A 20000-nucleotide genomic window follows, 5' to 3' on the forward strand; every position below is an offset into this window, starting at 1 on the left:
GCTGAGTCCAACATCTCTGGGACACTGTTAACCAAACTGACAAAAATCACTCCGCTGCTCACTGCTTCACCTCTGTGTCTGTCTGTGTGTGTGTTTGTGTGACAGGTTGGTTGTGAGCGAGTCTCTTTGTGAGACAGACATAAACATACACACAGTGTGTGAAGTCACGTTACTGTAGGCAGAAATAAAGTGTGGATATACGCTCAGACTTAGGATAATAATAGCGGCGGCGGAATCCAGTCAAGACGATGTGAGTACGTTTGGCCGCATATTAAGACAGTAACTTCAGGCTGCAGCCCGCAATGTAAACGTTCCGCAGTAATTTTCTCCATGAATTGTGTTATTTATGTTGGGGGATAATGCTTTGTTAGCTAGATGGAACTCTTGTTAAACATATTGGCCGATTAGAATTATTATTTGTAGAGTGTGCGAGTCTTGAGTTGTGTTAGCAAAACAGTAACTCTGTGGCTAACAGCTGAGCCCGAGCCTTCAGTCAGCTGAAGCAGACAGTCTAGCGGGGCGAGCAGACTATTCCACCGTTCCTTGGTCGTTCCTATTTACTGGCGTACTGAACTACGTTTTAGTTACATAAGAACCTAGAGCAGAGCCCTCCGCTGCGCGTCGGGCTCCTGCTTCAGCTTGTCGGTCTTTATTTCTAGCAAGTGACCCGTTCGCTATACTTTATCCCTTACTTAGCCTAGCCTAGCTTTCCCATTGTACAACTTCTCCTGAGCAGAAATAGACTCATACACTCTGCAAAATGAAGCGCGGGGGTTTGGATTGAGCAACGGACCTTATGATCAGCTAGATTATACGCCGTTCCTTTTATTTGGTGATTTTTACGGGACATCAGGCCGCCATGGTTAATATTAAACACACGTCTTTCAACTGCTAACATGGTCGCATGTTTAGAACGTAGACTATGGAACGTCAAACGCCCCCCAGTTCCGCATCAACAAGCTGGAGCATTTAAACAGAGAGGCGGAACTGATCGTGTCGGGAATCTTACTACCCCCCGAGGTAGTAAAATTCCCGGAACGATCACTCGCACCTTTCTTCCCTCGTTCCGCAACTGTCGCATTTACACAGCAGGGCGGAGGGCCGAAAGGCCGGCATATTCCCGGCTTTCACTGGCTGTGTAAAAGGGGCTATTGTTGATAGGAGTAATGGGTAAGGGGGGGGGGGGGGGGGGCCATTGACTGGAGGTTTTCAGGGGCCCAGCCATTTGTGTCGGTGGGCCTGGCTGCAGGTGAGGCGGAGGAGCGCGGGGGTATCGATGTGCCCGCGCTCATGCCGGGTCATGTATTGTAAACACACACACACACACACACACACACTCACACACACACACACACACACACATATGTGCGCACAGAGAGGGAGAGAGAGAGAGAGGGAGGTAGAGAGGGAGAGAGGAAGAGGAAGAAGAGAGAGAAAGAGGGAGAGAGAGACTGTGCCTGTGCGTTAACCGTCCTCTCAACACAGAAAGCTTATATGAACCTTGTGGGTAAACTGGGTCACTGCATCTTAAGCCTCACCACCAATAGCAGCAGAGAGACACCATCACACCAAACACATTTCCATTTAAAGGTGCAGTGTGTAATATGACATCATCAAGAAAGTTCTACAAAGTTCTAGAATGCAACGCTCCCTGGGTAACCCCACCCCTTTTGAATAATAACAGAAGCTACAGTGGCCTTCAAGGACAAGAACAATTCTAAATTTTAAACAATGCACCTGATGACATTCCAACTATGACACTTTCGAGATGGCGGCACTAGGCCTTGGTCCAAAATATGCAGAAATATGGACATATATGAGACCCTTTCTAAGGGAAAAATAAATAATTCAAAACGTTTTTTTCAGCTATTATGCACTAAATTAAACGTACTTATGGATATTATAATTACTTTCTACAAAATCTGCGAGCAAATAAAACCCCAAATTTCTACACACTGCAGGTTTAGATGAACCTTGTGGGTAAATTGAGTCACTGCATCTTAAGCCTCACCACCAATAGCAGCAGAGAGACACCATCACACCAAACACATTTTTCATTTAAGAAATATTTTCAACTGCAAATAGCCAGAGTTGCACCGTAGCTCCGGGTGTGTTTTCTTTAAGCCTATAAATGGCCTTTTTTACTTCTTGCATAGATATTTTAACACACACACACATATGCACACACACACACACACACACACACACACACACACACACACACGCATGCACACCAGTCACGCACACACTAAAAAGGGTTGTCTCTCTCTTTATGTTTATGTGTATATGTCCAAATTCCTTAAAAAAATATATATGAAGGGAGAGTGGGTGTGCGTCTTATTAACCCAATAAATGGCATTTTTCTTCCAAGGCACAGATAGGCTACTTAAACACACACACGCACACACACCAGTCACGCGCACACACTCACCATTCACACACACATGCACCAGTCACGCACACACACAAACGATTGGCCATATAGCCTATGTGCAGAATATAGGCCTATGTCCACATTCCTAAATTTTTTTTTATAAATAGCTAACAGCATAAACCATTTTTTCCCCCAATGCAAACATGATTGTGCAACACACACACACACACACACACACACACACACACACACACACACACACACACACACACACCCCTCCCCCCTGCCCTGCCTTGCCCCCTGTAGTATGAAATGTACAAATGTACCATTCAGGCAGAAACACGTGTATGGTGGTGCCATCTGTAGGCAGAGCTGGGTACTGCACACAATAAGAAAACACGCATTTACCCCACAATGAAGGCTCTCTGGTGACACCTAGTGGACGAAAACTGAAAAGAAAATTCCGGGCCTCTCCCTTGTTTTTCTCCCTCTTTCTCCCATGTCATGTCGATAGAAAATGGTGGTGGAATACAATTTGTGTTGTTTTTGATCTTATCCGCGTCATTTAAAGGGGTATTTCAGCTAATTTGAGGTGTCAAGACTCAAGAATTCAAGCAATTCCTTCAGAAAAATTTAGTGGAATTATAATTGTGTGCTTTTTTTGTGTCTGCGTATGCCATAATATCCATTTGCATATTCATATTTTATTTATTTATTTACAAAACATTGTCAAGTTAGCTGCCATGGCTGTGTTTATGCCAAATAGCCGGTTGTTTACCTATATTGTGGTGTGGAGAAACGCCTTAATTCAAGATCAGATACAATGTACATACGTGTTGTTCAATGCTGTGGGTATTCGTAAGAATTTTGTCAAATAAAGCTCATAATCATGACCTTTGTTGACCTGAGAGGCCTCCATGCGTGTCACATTTACAGCAGGTTCAATACAACTACTAACCAGAAATCATTTATACTGTTTGGTGTCTTTTACATGCTAAATATGGACATTATGAATAACAAATGTGCACATAAACATGGATGAAAGTATTTGGGGTGATTGTGTGAAGACTATAGCAGGGGCATCGTGAGGTTAAGCTCATAAAACTGTCAAGAAATGTACTTAATTATGCAAAATTCGTGATTTTTTGCGTTATCGGTGTATGAGACAATGGCAGCACTGTTTAGTGATTGGTGCAGCTGGGGGGCGCGCGCGAGGAAGAAAAAAAAAACGTTGCGCGTTCTAGAACCGAACTCTGGCGTTGCGGAGAATGCGCAGCCGCAGTAGCGTGCTTGTCGTCACTCCCGAACTTTCGGCAGAGAGAGAAACGCGGAGGAAGGAAGAAGAAGCAGGCGAAGGGGAGGGAGAGGAAAGCACAGCGCCATTTTTTTACTGGTAATTATTATTTCACAAATATTTACGCGATTTTTTGCAACAAGTACTGCAAGATTAGTCCTTGAAACACCCGCTTAACACAGGCACGGAGACGTGTTTCGTGTTGGAAAGAGTGTATAGCTAGAAAGCGATAAAATAAAGCAAGACATTTTGTTCTCAATGGCGAGATGGCGACCAACGGTAGTCATCGTAACGTCTCTTTGCTGTCTACCAACGGTTTTCGCGTAACGTTCGCGTGCCAACGAATACAACACGTAGCATTTAGTAATCGCGCTGTTTGAAAAGTCGATAAATCCAAGTTTTGATGGTTAAATTCGTCGTATTTCGGTCGGTTTTCTGTAATTTAATTCGCTGTATGGACGCGGGCAGTGATGGCGGACGGAGATGGTGTGGTTTGGCTGGCTCCCTTCCCTCCCTGTGTACATCTCAACCGGCTCAACAAAGACACAAGAAGTCTACGCTGATTGGCTCAAAGACAGAAGAAGTCGAAGCTGATTGGCTCACACGGGGCCACGTGACCAGAGCAAAGAAAAACGCAATATTAATTTACCATTCATTTATTGAGAAGTAGGCTATCAACGGTGTATTTAGACTATTCAAAAGTACATAGTTTATACGGTTTGATTTGAACGCCTATTTATACTTTACTGGCGCATTGTGGTAAACTAAATAATACTTATATAAGAATAGCTAGAGACAAACCAAATTAATTAAGCACATTTTTCAAGAAGTTTTTCAACTGAAGCTAACATGTTTAACAATAGACTAATAAATTTAATTAAAATATGAGAAAACAAGGAAAGATATAGATTAACTAATGGATATTCAAGAATACAGCTTTTAATATCTGAATACTAATGACCTGGATCCCTGTAAAGTTGACCAGTTTAAAACGTTGCTGAAGACTCACTTTTTGTTGCATTGGCCTTTAACAAAAGTTGAGACTTTGACACTCCCCTCTTTGTTTTTCCTCATGTATCTTATATGTTGTTTTGTATTGTATCTCTATCTTGTACAGCACTTTGGTCAACTGATGTTGTTTTTAAATTTGCTAAAGAAATAATGTTGACGACTATGCACGAAAGGGTTTAGTCAATTGAAAATATATTAGATTTTGACATAAATTGACATTACGTGCATTTTTTTGTTGTAAAGATAAGAATATCTTTCATGTTCATATTCATTTTAAAGTCCAACCAGAAGGAGGCAGTGTAGGGTCACAAGACTCTAAATCAATGCTACACCCTGCGTTCCAGTCTCCATACTATGTACTATTTAGTATGGTAGAAAACAGATTTTAGGATGTCCCGATTCTTGTGGTTAGATTCAGTATGCTTAAAAATACCCGGATGTCTACTTGACCCAGCCGAGATTTTTTGATTTTTTTTTTTTTAAAACAGCATTGCTATTTGGGCGATTCTGACCCACAATCCAGTGTGCACCAGAAGTGACGTCACATCGACGAAGCCTCCATATGAAAAGAAACGGGGATGAGACGGATATAAAAGCAAGATCAAGGCGCAATGTTACGATGAAATAAAAGAGTAAAAGTATGTCCCAATTGTATGCCTACTGCATCCTAACTAGATTATTTTTATGATCAGATGTAGTATGTAGAATAGAGAAAAGAAAGAGGAGGAGATTTGGAACACAGGGCAAAGCTTAATAAAGGAATACTTCACCCATACAGAACCGGCATTCTATCATTATTATTAACGTAGGGTTAGACAATGAGACCATAAAACACTTTTCTCAGGCTAGGATGAACCGATTTCTAAAATATTTGCACATTTGTACTACATAGGATCTCAGGGTTCAATACACCTTCATATTTCCAGCGGTGAATCTTTTTTGTACCCTTTTTGTTTTCCAGCCAATCACAGCGAGCCATACTGTGTGATGTCAGCTGACAGCGTTACCATGGCTACCACGTGGCACAATTACGACCCAGCCGTGAAATCCAAGCCGAGGTTTTCCTACAAGGAGATCAAAACCCTTCTGCAGGCCGTCATCAGAAACAGACACGTCCTGCTAAGTGAGTATCACAAAGGTACTGATGTGTACTTTTCTTTTATATTTAACATGGATTTTTGGGTGTTTTTCATGCGTTAAAAGTGCTCTGAAGAACTTTAATAATGTGGGGGGTGGGTGGGGGGGGGGGCACTACACCACAAGCTCCTCAAGAAATTGTATTTTGATGCTTTGGCAACATTGTTGTTGAAACTTTCAGGTACAAATTTGTAAATATAAATGTATTTAAACCTGCAGTGTGTAGAATTTTGGGTTTTATTTCCTAGCAGATTTTGTAGAAAGTAATTATAATATCCATAAGTACATTTAATTTAGTGCATAATAGCTGAAAAAATTGTTTTGAATATTTTTTTTTTCTCTTAGAAAGGGTCTCATATATGTCCATGGTTGCGTTCCGAATCGCATACTTTCTACTATATAGTATGTAGAAAAAAGATTTAGGATGTCCCGATTCTTGTGGCCAGATTTAGGATGGTTAGAATACCCGGATGGTCTACTTCATGCGGCCAAGATTGTTAGTGTTGAAAAGTGCATCCTATTTGGGCGATTCTGACCCACAATCCAGTGCGCACGTGAAGTGACGTAACATCGACGAAGCCTATAGGTCCATGTTATGAAAACAAAGGGGGATGCGACGGATATAAAATCAAGAGGCAAGATCAAGGCGCAATGTTATGATGAAATAAGAGAGAAAAGTATGTCCCAATAGTATGTCTACTGCATCCTAACTAGATTCTTTTTTTCGTCGAATGTAGTATGTAGAATAGAAAAAAGAAAGAGTATGTGATTCGGAACGCAACCCATATTTCTGCATATTTTGGACCAAGGCCTAGTGCCGCCATCTTGAAAGTGTCATAGTTGGAATGTCATCAGGTGCATTGTTTAAAAGTTAGAATTGTTCTTGTCCTTGAAGGCCACTGTAGCTTCTGTTATTATTCGAAAGGGTTGGGGTTACCCAGGGAACGTTGCATTCTAGAACTTTGTAGAACTTTCTTGATGATGTCATATTACACACTGCACCTTTTAAGATTGATTTTTTTGGCATTTTTCATGCGTTAAAGGTGCTCCGAGGAACTTTAATTTTGTGTTCATTCTAGCGCCCCCCTTTAGACAAAAGCGGTAGTGTTTTTACCACGCCAGCTGTTGTTCCTGGGTGAGCGTACACCCATGACAATAAAGTAAAGTAAAATGTATAAGTATTATTTGTTTTATTTTTCTTGGGGCGACTGTGGCTCAGGTGGTAGAGCGGGTCGGCCAATGATCGAAGGGTTGGCAGTTCGATCCCCGCCCTGCCACCTGTGTCATGGTTGTTGTGTCCTTGGGCAAGACACTTCACCCTTCACCTTGCCTCGTGTGAATGTCGATAGTTAGCCTGCTGCTATCGGTGTATGAATGGTAACGTGTAAATGGAAACAGGTCTCCCTTGTAAAAGAGTCTCCGGTCTCGATGGGATTTACCTGTAGAAATAAAGGTTGAATAAAAGTGTCTTGCCTAACCATTCTTCATTTCTTCCTCCTTGTAGAGAAGTTTAACTCGGGCGCGTCGGCGGAGGCAAAGAAACAAACGTGGCAAGAAATCACTGATGAGATCAACGGGCTGGGAGAGAATCACAGAGAGGTTTGTTACAGGGAAAATATAGGTTGCGTTCCAAATCGCACACTCTTTCTTTTTTCTATTCTACATACTACATCTGACGATAAAAATAATCTAGTTAGGATGCAGTAGGCATACTATTGGGACGTAGTTTTACTCTTTTATTTCATCATAACATTGGGCCTTGATCTTGCCTCTTGCTTTTATATCCGTCGCATCCCCGTTTGTTTTCATATGGAGGCTTCGTCGATGTTACGTCACTTCACGTGCGCACTGGATTGTGGGTCAGAATCGGCCAAATAGGATGCACTTTTCAACACTAACAATCTTGGCCGCATGAAGTAGGACATCCGGGTACTTCTAACCATCCTAAATCTGGCCACAAGAATCGGGACATCCTAAATCTTTTTTCTACATACTATATAGTAGAAAGTATGCGATTCGGAGCGCAACCATTGTTATCAGTAATGTGAGCGGTGATGGTTGTGTGAATTTACAGGTCATCTATTTGTCTTAGTAGTAATTTGTTTTCCTCGCAGCAGGGTTCATACAGAGTCTGAAAAGGTTGGAAAATGCTTTAAAATCTTTTTTAGAATTTGTACCTTTTATTTCTACAGACAAGTTATTAATAAGAAGTTCTTACTAACAATGGCGGCCTGATGAGCAACAGCCGTCTCTTAGGGGAAGGGAACAAAGGAGATTAAATACATTAAGAGATATTATATAATATAAAATGGAATTCATTTTGTCCAGTTTAAGTGTCTTTTGAGATGATAGTTGTGTGAATTTAGTTGTTTTCAGGAATTTATTTACTTATAGTTTGTCTGTAGTAGTCACAGGCTATGTTGTAAAAGCCCTACTAACATCCTCCCTCCTACATACTCAACATGTATATAGTATACTACATACTGTCTACTTAACCATCCATTGTGTACGCGAGGTTCGTCGGACCGTTTACATTCAGAGGCAATGAAGAATTTTTGAGTGGTTTGAAAAGTCATTCGGGCATTTCTCGTCTACACAAACTCGCATACACAACCACAACGTACTCAAATTGGCGTCAAAATTAGCATGAGTAGGACGTTAGTAGGGTTTTTCCAATACAGCCAAACACTCCTGTATAAAAAGTCTGTTTAACATCCAAATTAAACCTGTAGTGTGTAGAATTTTGGGTTTTATTTCCTAGCAGATTTTGTAGAAAGTAATTATAATATCCTTAAGTACGTTTTAATTTAGTGCATAATAGCTGAAAAAAATGTTTTGAATATTTTTTTTTCCCTTAGAAAGGGTCTCATGTATGTCCATATTTCTGCATATTTTGGACCTAGGCCTAGTGCCGCCATCTTCAAAGTGTCATAGTTGGAATGTCATCAGGTGCATTGTTTAAAATTTAGAATTTTTCTTGTCCTTGAAGGCCACTGTAGCTTCTGTTATTATTCTAAAGGGGTGGGGTTACCCAGGGAGCGTTGCATTCTAGAACTTTGTAGAACTTACTTGATGATGTCATATTACACACTGCACCTTTTTAAATAGTTTTTAAATGTGCGTCTTGTTTTCGTTGCAGGTGCGTCAGATCATGAAGAAGTGGGCAGATCTTAAGTGTGACGGGCGGCGGCGCGTCAATGCGTTTCACCCCGACAGGGTCAGGATACGCAAAAAGCAGATGGGTCCCATCGAGAGAACCGTCCATAAGATCCTCATGATGGTCCCCAGGGGAGGTGAGACTGATGCTTGGCTTACACTACACGACTTTTCACGCGATCCGTCCCAGACAATCTTCCAATGTCGGACTGAAATCACAGGAATCTTTCTGGAGTTGTGGCGCGCGCACGTTATCTCAGTCGTTTGGTGTATGGTGGTCATTCGACCCGATTTCAGCCAGTCTTCTTCCCGTCTTGACGTTCCGACATTATCAAACAGGTTTGATATTATCGTTAGTCTTAAGGGGTTGGCTCAAGCGAAATGACATAAACACTGTCACACTCTCTCATGCACCAAGCACGACGCAGGAGGAGTGGCATTAGTCGCGACCTGTGTCCGCCTGTGAGGCAGTTTCTTCGGACACTTTTACCTAGCAGCCTCGGCTGGAAAACCAGGCTGACAGCTGCGCAACCGTAACACTTTACCGTCAAATTTAGGGTTAGGAGTTAAAGGTGCAGTGTGTAATATGACATCATCAAGAACGTTCTACAAAGTTCTAGAATGCAATGCTCCCTGGGTAACCCCACCCCTTTCGAATAATAACAGAAGCTACAGTGGCCTTCAAGGACAAGAACAATTCTAAATTTTAAACAATGCACCTGATGACATTCCAACTATGACACTTTCAAGATGACGGCACTAGGCCTTGGTCCAAAATATGCAGAAATATGGACATATATGAGACCATTTCTAAGGGAAAAAAAATAATTCAAAACATTTTTTTCAGCTATTATGCACTAAATTAAATGTACTTATGGATATTATAATTACTTTCTACAAAATCTGCTAGGAAATAAAACCCCAAATTCTACACACTGCAGGTTTAAAGTAATTTGGGGACGAGATCAGCAAATAAAGCTGGTCAAATAACTACAGGGTGTCCCCCGCTCGGAATATGGAATTCACTTCGTCAAAATCAGTGAATATCTCCTCACGATCTGCTGTGTGTTTATCTCTGTCTGTCTGTCTGTCTATAATTGTGTGTCTGTCTGTCTGTCTGTGTGTTTATCTCTGTCTGTCTGTCTGTCTGTCTTTCTGTCTGTGTGTTTATCTCTGTCTGTCTGTATGTATTTCCTTGCTTGTGTCTCCTAAGGGGACAGTGACCAAGAGATCGGGGAGGATGAAGACCTTTCTAAGCTGATGAGTAAAGTGCCCGGGCCTGGGCCTAACTCGGCTCCGTACTCCTACCTCAGTGTGACTGACAGCTCCTACACTCTGCCGGGAGCCAACTATGACCTGTCCCCTCTCTCCTCGCCTGAGAAAGACAACACTGGTAAGGACAGCTGTTTTTTTCCCCACATCTAACACTATTAAAGGTGAAGTAAGCGGGTTATTTGTGTTAATATAAGTGTAAAATCGCTCTTTATTCATACAGTGATCACTTGCATAATTTGCGCGTTTCATAAAGCCGATCTCTCAGTCAGCTGCTCTGCATGTAATCGCCAAATAAACTTATTGGAGGATCCCGAAATTTTTATCCAATCAGAAGAGAGAACGCTACAAACCGACACCCGTCTCACTCTTACAGCACCTTTTAATCAAATATAAAAAATATAAAATAATATTTAAAAAAAATAAGTAAATCAATAGATACTATTTGTAGTAAAAATAAATATATATATATATATAAAAAAATAAAAAATAAAGTACCTGTATGACTTAGTAGACCTGTTTAAACCTTGGCCAACTTTGACCTGTCACCTCTGTCCTCGTCTGAGAAGGACATCAGTGGTAAGAAAAGCTGAAAACTATGTACATCTCCTTTTTATTTTTGTTTTTTTTTATTGTTTTCCATTAAAATAAATTATGTATTAATATTTAAAATAATTTTCCATGTTAAACACTTTCAGACATTATTGACAGCTATACAAAAAAGAGAAACAAATAAATAAATAAAACTCCCAAAAAATAAGTTAATAAATAGATACTATTTGTAGAAATAAAAAAAAACATTAAAACAGATCAGCTACAAAGCAGGTCTCCCTTTCAGACATAAAATTAATTTAAAAAAAATCCAACCTGTATGTGATTTAGGACGACCTAAAAAAGTGTCCGAAATTACTCTCACTGTTAGTTAAAAAAAAAGGTTTTATTAGAGACAAAGTTTTCTGAGCTTCACAGTAGTGTTGGGGCGGCAGTGGCGAAGTGGGTAGGGAGTCTGCCTCTGGAGTGCAGGGTCGGAGGTTCGATTCCCCGCCTACCCACATGTCCAAGTGTCCCTGGGCAAGACACTGAACCCCAAATTGCTCCCGATGGTTCAGACAGCGCCTTGCTTGGCAGCTACTGCCATCGGTGTTTGAGTGTATGTATAAAAAAATGTGTATTGTGAAGCGCCTTGTGACCCTGGTCTGTGAAGGGCGCTATATAAATAAAAGCTTACTTAAAGCTTACTTAGAAAGGAGACAAGGACAAACTTTCACAGTAAAGGCCTTTGCACACCGGGCGCGACGCGAATAAACGGCACGAATGTTTTGAAATGTGAATTGTCGCGTCTCACTTTAAGAAGCAACGTCCTAGAAAAATCAAACTCAGTTCGAAAAAATAAGACGCAAATTCGCGACGCAAAATGACGGCGCTGGTGTGGAAGCTTGTATTGACTCTGTATACGTTCGTTAATTAACGGATTAATCGCACGAATAAAACGCGCCCGGTGTGCAAAGGCCTTTAGGCAATTTAATGCATTAAATCAAGAATATGACAAACTAAAAATTCATCAATGCAAAGGGTAAAACACAAAAAAGTAATAATAATAATAATACTTTTTATTTGGAGGCGCCTTTCAAGACTCTCAAGGTCGCCGTACATTTAAAAACATATATTATAAAAGCAAGGCAGGTACACGAATAGAATTAAAAACTGTTTAAAATAAGTAGACAATGGGTGGTGAGGTGATGAGGAAGGGAAGATCAAGGGGTCGGGGGGGGGGGGGTATGCAGATTTGAAGAGGTGGGTTTTGAGTTTGGATTTAAACTGGGATATGGAGTCAGTGTTGTGGATGTCGGGGGGTAGTGCATTCCAGAGCAGGGGAGCAGAGCGGCTGAAGGCCCTGTCTGTCTGTCTGTCTGTCTGTCTGTCTGTCTGTCTGTCTGAAGGCTCTGCTACCCATCGTCTTGAGACGGGCAGAGGGGACAGTGAGGTGAACAGAGGAGGAAAGTGCACCGTCATTTTAGCTGAGTTTTATTGGGAAAAGGCCTCAGTGAGTGGCGATGTTGACCTCAGCTGTTTGATTTTATGCACATTTAATTGAGTGGTCTACTATAATTCCTCCTCGCTAAAATATATATATATATTTATTTAATTTTTTGGCATTTTCAAGCTTTATTAGACAGTACAGAGTTGAAATGGGGAGACAGAGAGAGAGAGAGAGAGAGGGGGGGGGATGACCTGCAGTAAAGGTCCACGGGTTGGATTTTAACCCAATATATGGTATGCGCTCTATCCACTACGCCACCGGAGCGCCCCGCTAAAATTCTTTTATTTGGAAGTATTCTTTGACATTGTAAAATGGCCGCCTGGTCTAGCCTGAGTGTTGACGTTTTGTTTCCATGTTTTTCAGGCGATCCGTTCCATTCCTCTTCTGAATTCGACCTGCTGGACGATGGAGGTACGAACGGTTTCATATTGTGGATATTTGCAGGATGAGCTAATATGAGATGGGTTAGTCGATGGCACGAAATTAAGAGATTTTTAAAGACCTACTTCTCCAGTGGGAATATGAAGGTGTATTGAACTCTGAGATCCTATGAAGTATAAATGTGCAAACATTTTAGAAATCGGTTCATCCTAGCCTGAGAAAAGGCAGAAAGAGTGTTTTATGGTCTCACTGTCTCACCCTACATTGTCCTTACTGTGACATCACAGTAAGGAAAATGTAGGGTTAGGATTAACAGGACAGCTGGGCCAAGGGAAGACTGAGGGAAGAAAAACCTCATTCATTATATTATAATAGTGATTTTATAATGATAGAACGCTGGTTCCGTATGGGGGAAGTATTCCTTTAAGAGAAGAATTGTGTCCGACTTATTTTCTCTAAATAGAAAAAATGGTTTTGATCAAGGTTTTTTTTTTTTTTTTCTACAAGTAATTTTTTTCAACTTCAATTCTTTACAAATATGTTTTTTTTACGATAGTTTTTTTATTTTTTTTTAACACACATAAAGACATGTCCATTCAAAATGTCACCCCTATTTGTCTAAGGTAAATCTGTTTTTAGCACTTTTCCAGCAGCCTACTTTCAAGCAGTTAACTACTGGCTGCTGTGTTGTGGTTAAAATTGACTGACATATTTAATTGTTATCGTATCAAACAGAAAATGTGCATAATTGTTTCTGCCTTATTACATAAATAACATGAGCTTTTAGTTTATCTAGTAAACATTTGGGGGTAGGGGAGGGGTGGAGGGGGGCAGGACAAAACAATAGTAGGGAAACACTGGTTCCTGAGTTAATTATGAAGTCAACTGACATGTTTTTATTTTTATCTTTTCCAGATCAAACTCTGGACTTTGAAGAAATGGACGATTCTTTCTTCTCCTCCGCTCTCCTCCCTCCATCCTCATCCCCCTCTTCTTCTCTCGACCCTTTACCCGCCTCCAACTCCCTACAGAGAAAACCAGTGCACACCTACTCACGAACCACCAGCAATAATCCCATCCCTATCCCCATCCAAAACAATGGCGGACAAAACCACATCGGAAACCACTCCTACTCCAAGCCCCCACCTTTACCTGGACCCAGCACTTCTTCTTCTATGGTTTCTGCGTCTTCTGCGTCAAAATCAAACTCAACTGGACCTCCCAAAATACTTTTAACTTCTTCTCCTATATCAAATACAGCAGTAAACAACTCTACTTCTTCTTCTTCTACCTCTGCATTTATCGCTCCTTTGCCTCCCGGTCCGATACCTACTTCCTCAAACTCAAATCCACTTTCTAACCAATCGGAGCGTCTCCCAGCCGGTGCGTCATCGTCAAACCGCGCCCGCGACAACGTAGCTAAAATGGCGTCGCAAAGTTTGGAGCAGCAGCGCGCCGGTAGGATGCTACTAACGTCCGTCTCTCGCTCTATGGAGACACTAGCTCAATCGGTTCAGCTGCTAGTGGAAAGCCAGCAAGAGTTTGTCCAGGATTCTCTGCTATTGCAAAGGGAAACGGTGGACATCTTGAAGGAATTTTCGAACACGGCGCTCACTATGCTACGAGATAATAATAATAAAGCTAATAATGCCGGTGCCGCTGGACAGATGGCCACGAGGCAGCATCACCCAGCTTCACACTTCTGATGAGTTTTTAGTTTTTTTTATATAAAGAGGCAATTTGTAAATTTGTAGGGCGCTTTGGGGCTGAGAAAAAAGGCTAAAAAAGCGCTATATAAATCAAGTCCATTTACTATTTGTGAAAGTTAAACTAAATTAGTGGTTGTTTGATTTGATTTTCATTTTCATGTTAAAATAATTAAATACAAGTTGCTTTTTCTTTAATCAGGGTCAAAAAATTATTAATTAATCTTAAAGGTGCAGTGTGTAATATGACATCATCAAGAAAGTTCTACAAAGTTCTAGAATGCAACGCTCCCTGGGTAACCCCAACCCTTTCGAATAATAACAGAAGCTACAGTGGCCTTCAAGGACGAGAACAATTCTAAATTTTAAACAATGCTCCTGATGGCATTCCAACTATGACACTTTCAAGATGGCGGCACTAGGCCTTGGTCCAAGATATGCAGAAATATGGACATATGAGACCCTTTCTAAGGGGGAAAAAAATAATTTAAAAAAAAATGTCAGCTATTATGCACTAAATTAAATGTACTTATGGATATTATAATTACTTTCTACAAAATCTGCTAGGAAATAAAACCCAAAATTCTACACACTGCAGGTTTAAACAATGGGTTGATTTTCTATTTCTTAAAAACTATATACAGTATACGGCTATTTTATCAATCTATGATGATGAAATCACAACGAAAAAGAAGCAAAATTGTTGTTAAAAGTTTAGTTTTAACTTTTTTGACCCAGTAAAGGAAAACATTTTGTATTTAAATATTTGTATTTTAAAATAAAAATCAAATTCTCTTCCAACCCGACGCTAACTATGCTACGAGCTAAAGCTAACGACAGCATTGAAAAGCAACACGTACGTTTTATAGAGAGACATGCCCTGTGTTCCAGTCCCCATACTTTCTACTATTTAGTATGGTAGAAAAAAAAGATTTAGGATGTCCCGATTCTTGTGGCCAGATTTAGTATGGTTAGAAATACCCGGATGTCCTACTACATCCAGCTGAGATTTTTAGTGTTGACAACAGCATGCTATTTGGGAGATTCTGACCCACAATCCAGTGCGCACCGGAAGTGACGTCACATCGACGGAGCCTCCGTATGAAAACAACCGGGGATGCGACGGATATAAAAGCAAGAGGCAAGATCAAGGAGCCATGTTAGGATGAAATAAATAAGTAAAAGTATCTCCCAATTGTAGCATACTGCACCCGAACTAGACTATTGTTATGGTCAGATGTAGTATGTAGAATAGAGAAAAGATAGAGGAGGAGATTTGGAACGCAGGGCTCACGTTGAGTTGGTTAAATACTGTATTTAGTAACACTTAAATATTAAGGCTACTTGAATGACCATGTTAAAATGTATTGTTCCTGTTAAATCATGAATTAGATCCCAGTTATCCTTGTGATTCACTTCCAGTTCATGAATTACTGTTATCATGTATTTTCTTTCGGGCAGGTGCATTTTGGCATCACACGCGATTGAATACCCCTGCGTTCCAATCCCCATACTTCCCTACTATTTAGTATGCCAGAAAAAGATTTAGGATGTCCCAAAACATGCATGTCAATTGTAGTATGCTGAAAATACATAAATGCCCCGATAACTCCAACAGCATTTAGAAGTATTCGTCTTTATTATTGACATTTCTCGACACATTGACAAAAAAAAATCTTCCTTATCTGATTTTTTTCTTCTCTCCTGTCTGTGGCCCTAAAACTCTTCTGTACTTTAGTATGTAGTATAGTAAAGAGAAAGAGTATGTGAATTGGAACGCAGGGCACATGTGGAGTTGGTACAATATTGAAAGAGGCTATTGACTTAAAGGGTCACTGTGTAGTTTCAGAGGAGGGGGATTTGTTTACATTCACAGAGCCTGCAGTTAGTTTACTAAACATATTTTCTCTACATGTAATTCTTAGTATTGAATAATTCTATCATCATAAATCTAATTATTTTGAGGAACCTGGAACCAAACGTAAAGACTAGAATATGTTTGTAAACCAAACTGTGGGCCCTGCTGCTGTAAACAACAACAACAGTGAAACAGTAACTTTTCAGGAAGCTTTCTAACTTCAAACAGTGTTCCAGGGATCACATTTTCCTGTGAGGAAAGTTTGTTTATTCAGTTATGAGAATAAACCTTAAAAAAATGTTCACTTCTGTGACACACAAAGTTACACACTGCACCTTTAACAAACAACCAAAATGTTGGTTTCCTGAATATGGCACAAAATGTTCGACCGGGCCGTTAAATCATACGCTGTATATGTTTGTTTTTTTGTATTTTCTTCTGGTTATATTATTTGAGCTGCTGAGATCATTCCCTACCCCACACACACACACACACACACACACACACACACTGACTGACTGACTGACTGACTGACTGACTGACTGACTGACTGACTGACTGACTGACTGACTGACTGACTGACTGACTGACTGAGACAAACACAGACACTGACTGACTGACTCACACACTGAGACACACACACACACACACACACACACACACTGAGACCCACACACACACACTGAGACCTACACACACACACACTGAGACCCCCCCACACACACACACACACACTGAGACACACACACACACACACACACACCTTTCTAAACACGGTTAAAGACTGGATAATATTGATACAAACACTAAATAATGTCAGAACAGACTCTTCCTTTGTTTGACTTGTTGAGTCACAGACAGAAAGGTGTTCAATGAAACTGTAACATGTTGAATAGAAAATAAAAAGTTGAATATGTAAATGCTGCTCTGTGTTTGAAGTCTCATTATTATTATTATTATTAAAAAATATTATTATTATTATTATTGTGGGAAAGACAGCTTTTAGCTTCAGTGCCCCCGACTCCTGGAACAACTTACAGCAACAAATTAAACTAAATACCTTCATATCCTTTAACCAATTTAAACAAACTATCTTAAATCTGCCAAACTCTACCTGTAACTGTTTCAATTAGGCTATATTGTACTTTCACCCATTTCATTTTAATTGCTGCCACTTAATCTTCACCACTGTGTAAATGTTTCAATAGTTTTTTTTCTCTTCACCTGTTGTTGTGTATTTGATGTTTTTGCATTGAATATTGTTTATGTATTGTTGTTTTTCCTTTGAATTTGTTTTGAACTCGACGTCATTGTAAATGAGGGTCACCCCTCAATTGGTCTCTCGAGGATAAATAAAAGTTAAATGAAATGAAATGAAATTATTATTATTTATTTATTTAATTTTAATTTTAATATACTACAAATTGCTTGTAAAGAAAATAGCCTATACAGGTGATACTCGTATTATTAGAATATCATGGAAAATGAATTGGAATTGAGGCAAGAATTCATTCAAAAGGGGCCCAAACCAAGTACTGAGCACATATGGATGATTATACTTTATAGAGGGCCGACATTTCTGTATTTAAAATCCCTTTTTTATTGATTTAATGTAATATTAAAATTTTATGAGATTTTGAATGTGGGGTTTTCATAAGCTGGTTGCTATAATAATCAAAATTATAACAAATAAAGGCTTGAGATATCTCACTTTGCATGTAATGAGTCTATATAATATATTATCTTCACCTTTTTAAGTTGAATTACTGAAATAAATCAACTTTTGCATGATATTCAAATTTTTCGAGTTTCACCTGCATACTTTGCCATTAGGACTATTTATTTCTGGTTCAAATCCCTTTGTTCCCTCTTTTTAACTATTCTTCTAACTGCTTGTAAAAATAGGCCTATGTACTTGGCAATCAGGACCCGACCCAACGTTTTGATTACGATCTTCGCTCTAACCGCAGTGCATGATGGGTACACACAGGCTTTAACTGTAAAACCGTGTTAAATGTAGTTAAATGTAGCCTTTTTGTACTTAACTTCAACCACTTATCTTTAAAATCAACTGTCTTTTAGTTTAGTTACAAGTTTTATATGTTTAATCGCGTTTATTTCAGCTCCTAATGTGAATTGAGTTTAAATCAAAACCGTCAGTGAAGCCTCTTCCGCCCAGATATAGTACCGTGATTCTGACGCGTAGGAATCATACTTACCTGGCAGGGGAGACACCATGGTCACGCAGGTGATTCTCCTTGGGCGAGACTCAGCCATTGCATTCCGGCTCTGTTGATACCTAACGAATTTCATAAATGTTGGAATCTCGACTGCATCATTTATGGTTGTGGGGGATTGCGTTCGCGCTAACCCCTGATCAAATGTATAATATAAACAATTTAATGACATATCTTCTGTTTATCAGGCAAAACATAGTGTCGTCGACATGACTTGCTGATAAAAAGGCCTTTTTTCAACTTGTACATAATGTGTTTTTATGTAGTGGTGGGCCGATAACGGCGTTAACGTGCTGCGTTAACGCCAGACTCTTATCGGCGATAAAAAAAATATCGCCGTTAATCTCTTGTTCCTCTTATTTTAGCGCGGATGTATACCTGGCCGAATTGCACTGTAGTGCGTGAGTCAGAACGAGTCCGACTTCGCACCTGTGTAGCCTACCACATCAAACGTAACGTGCTGACATGGATGCAGCTAGGAAGCCGCCGGGTTTGCTTCAGGGAAAATGTATTTTTAAGAAGCTTCCCAATGGAAACCTCGACAAGACCAAGGTTGTTTGCACCTTGTGCAATGCGGAATTGGTTTACTGTAGGAGTTCTAACAGTCTGTGCTCTCAGAAGCGGCCGGGGCATGCGTGTGTGCAATGGGAGAGCTTTGTGTGGAGAGAAAAAAAAGAGGCAAGGGAAATCGCCAAAGCCAATGCATAGCCTCGACTCATTAAAGGTTGAAAATCACTGAATTACACAACATGTAGGCTAGCCTATGGTTTAAGGCTATGGAAATCATTATGGAAACTATTTTTTTTTTAATCAGTGATAGCTCAGCTGATCTCGTTGCTATAGAGACCACGTCCGTCCGCTTTGTTTGACAACTGACAGAGCTGCCAAGTCTCACCCTTTTGGCCGTGAGACACACTCATATCAACCAGCTCACACTCTCACACGCTAGCCTACAACTCAAATTTCTCACGCGGAGAAGTTAATCCCCAAAATAACGATTGTTTTGCGGGACTTTTATTTTGACAGTCTTATATTGAAAAGCTAACGGACATGAGTTCCGTGACATCCTCTTTCTGCACGCAAGTTAACTTGATGCATTAGGTGTGCACCTGCACAGGAGATGAGCCCCTGGTCTGATGCGCCACCTGGCTTGAGAAACACGTTCTCAAAGACTTACTTTGAGTCATTATTTAGGAGCACACACATGTTATGAATGAATTCAAATGAGACATTTTAATCTAGATTCATCTAGATTCATTCCAAAATTAATCTAGATTAATCTAGATTAAAAAAATTAATCTATGCCCACCTCTAATTTTGATTGTTAAATCTATAACATATTTTTTGTCAATACATTATTTTATGTACAATCTCTTCTGTTGAGATTGTACATAAATTATTATTACATACATTGATTGTCTGTTTGTGTAATACCAGTTTTGATGTCAGTAATCAACTCGCAAAGTTTCATGATATCTGTTAAGAGAAAAATGTTTTACTCTTTTCGCCTGCACTGTCTCGCCTTTCACTTTC

General features: G+C 40.0%; 1 protein-coding gene across 1 annotated transcript in view; it reads left to right on the plus strand.

The window, feature by feature from the left end:
- Nucleotides 1–3687: 3687 nt before the first annotated feature.
- Nucleotides 3688–20000, plus strand: part of LOC307271392 (uncharacterized protein) — a 162197-nt gene continuing 145884 nt past the window's right edge. The window contains exons 1-7 of the mRNA XM_080053830.1: nt 3688–3767; nt 5641–5817; nt 7321–7415; nt 8956–9109; nt 10186–10365; nt 12649–12696; nt 13582–15550. Of these exons, the coding sequence (XP_079909956.1) occupies nt 5667–5817; nt 7321–7415; nt 8956–9109; nt 10186–10365; nt 12649–12696; nt 13582–14372 (1419 nt within the window). The 5' untranslated portion in view covers nt 3688–3767; nt 5641–5666 and the 3' untranslated portion in view covers nt 14373–15550. The remainder of the gene's footprint in view (nt 3768–5640; nt 5818–7320; nt 7416–8955; nt 9110–10185; nt 10366–12648; nt 12697–13581; nt 15551–20000) is intronic.

The sequence above is a fragment of the Ammodytes marinus genome, assembly GCF_949987685.1.
Source record: "Ammodytes marinus genome assembly, chromosome: 3".
NCBI classification, from domain to species: Eukaryota; Metazoa; Chordata; class Actinopteri; order Uranoscopiformes; family Ammodytidae; genus Ammodytes; species Ammodytes marinus.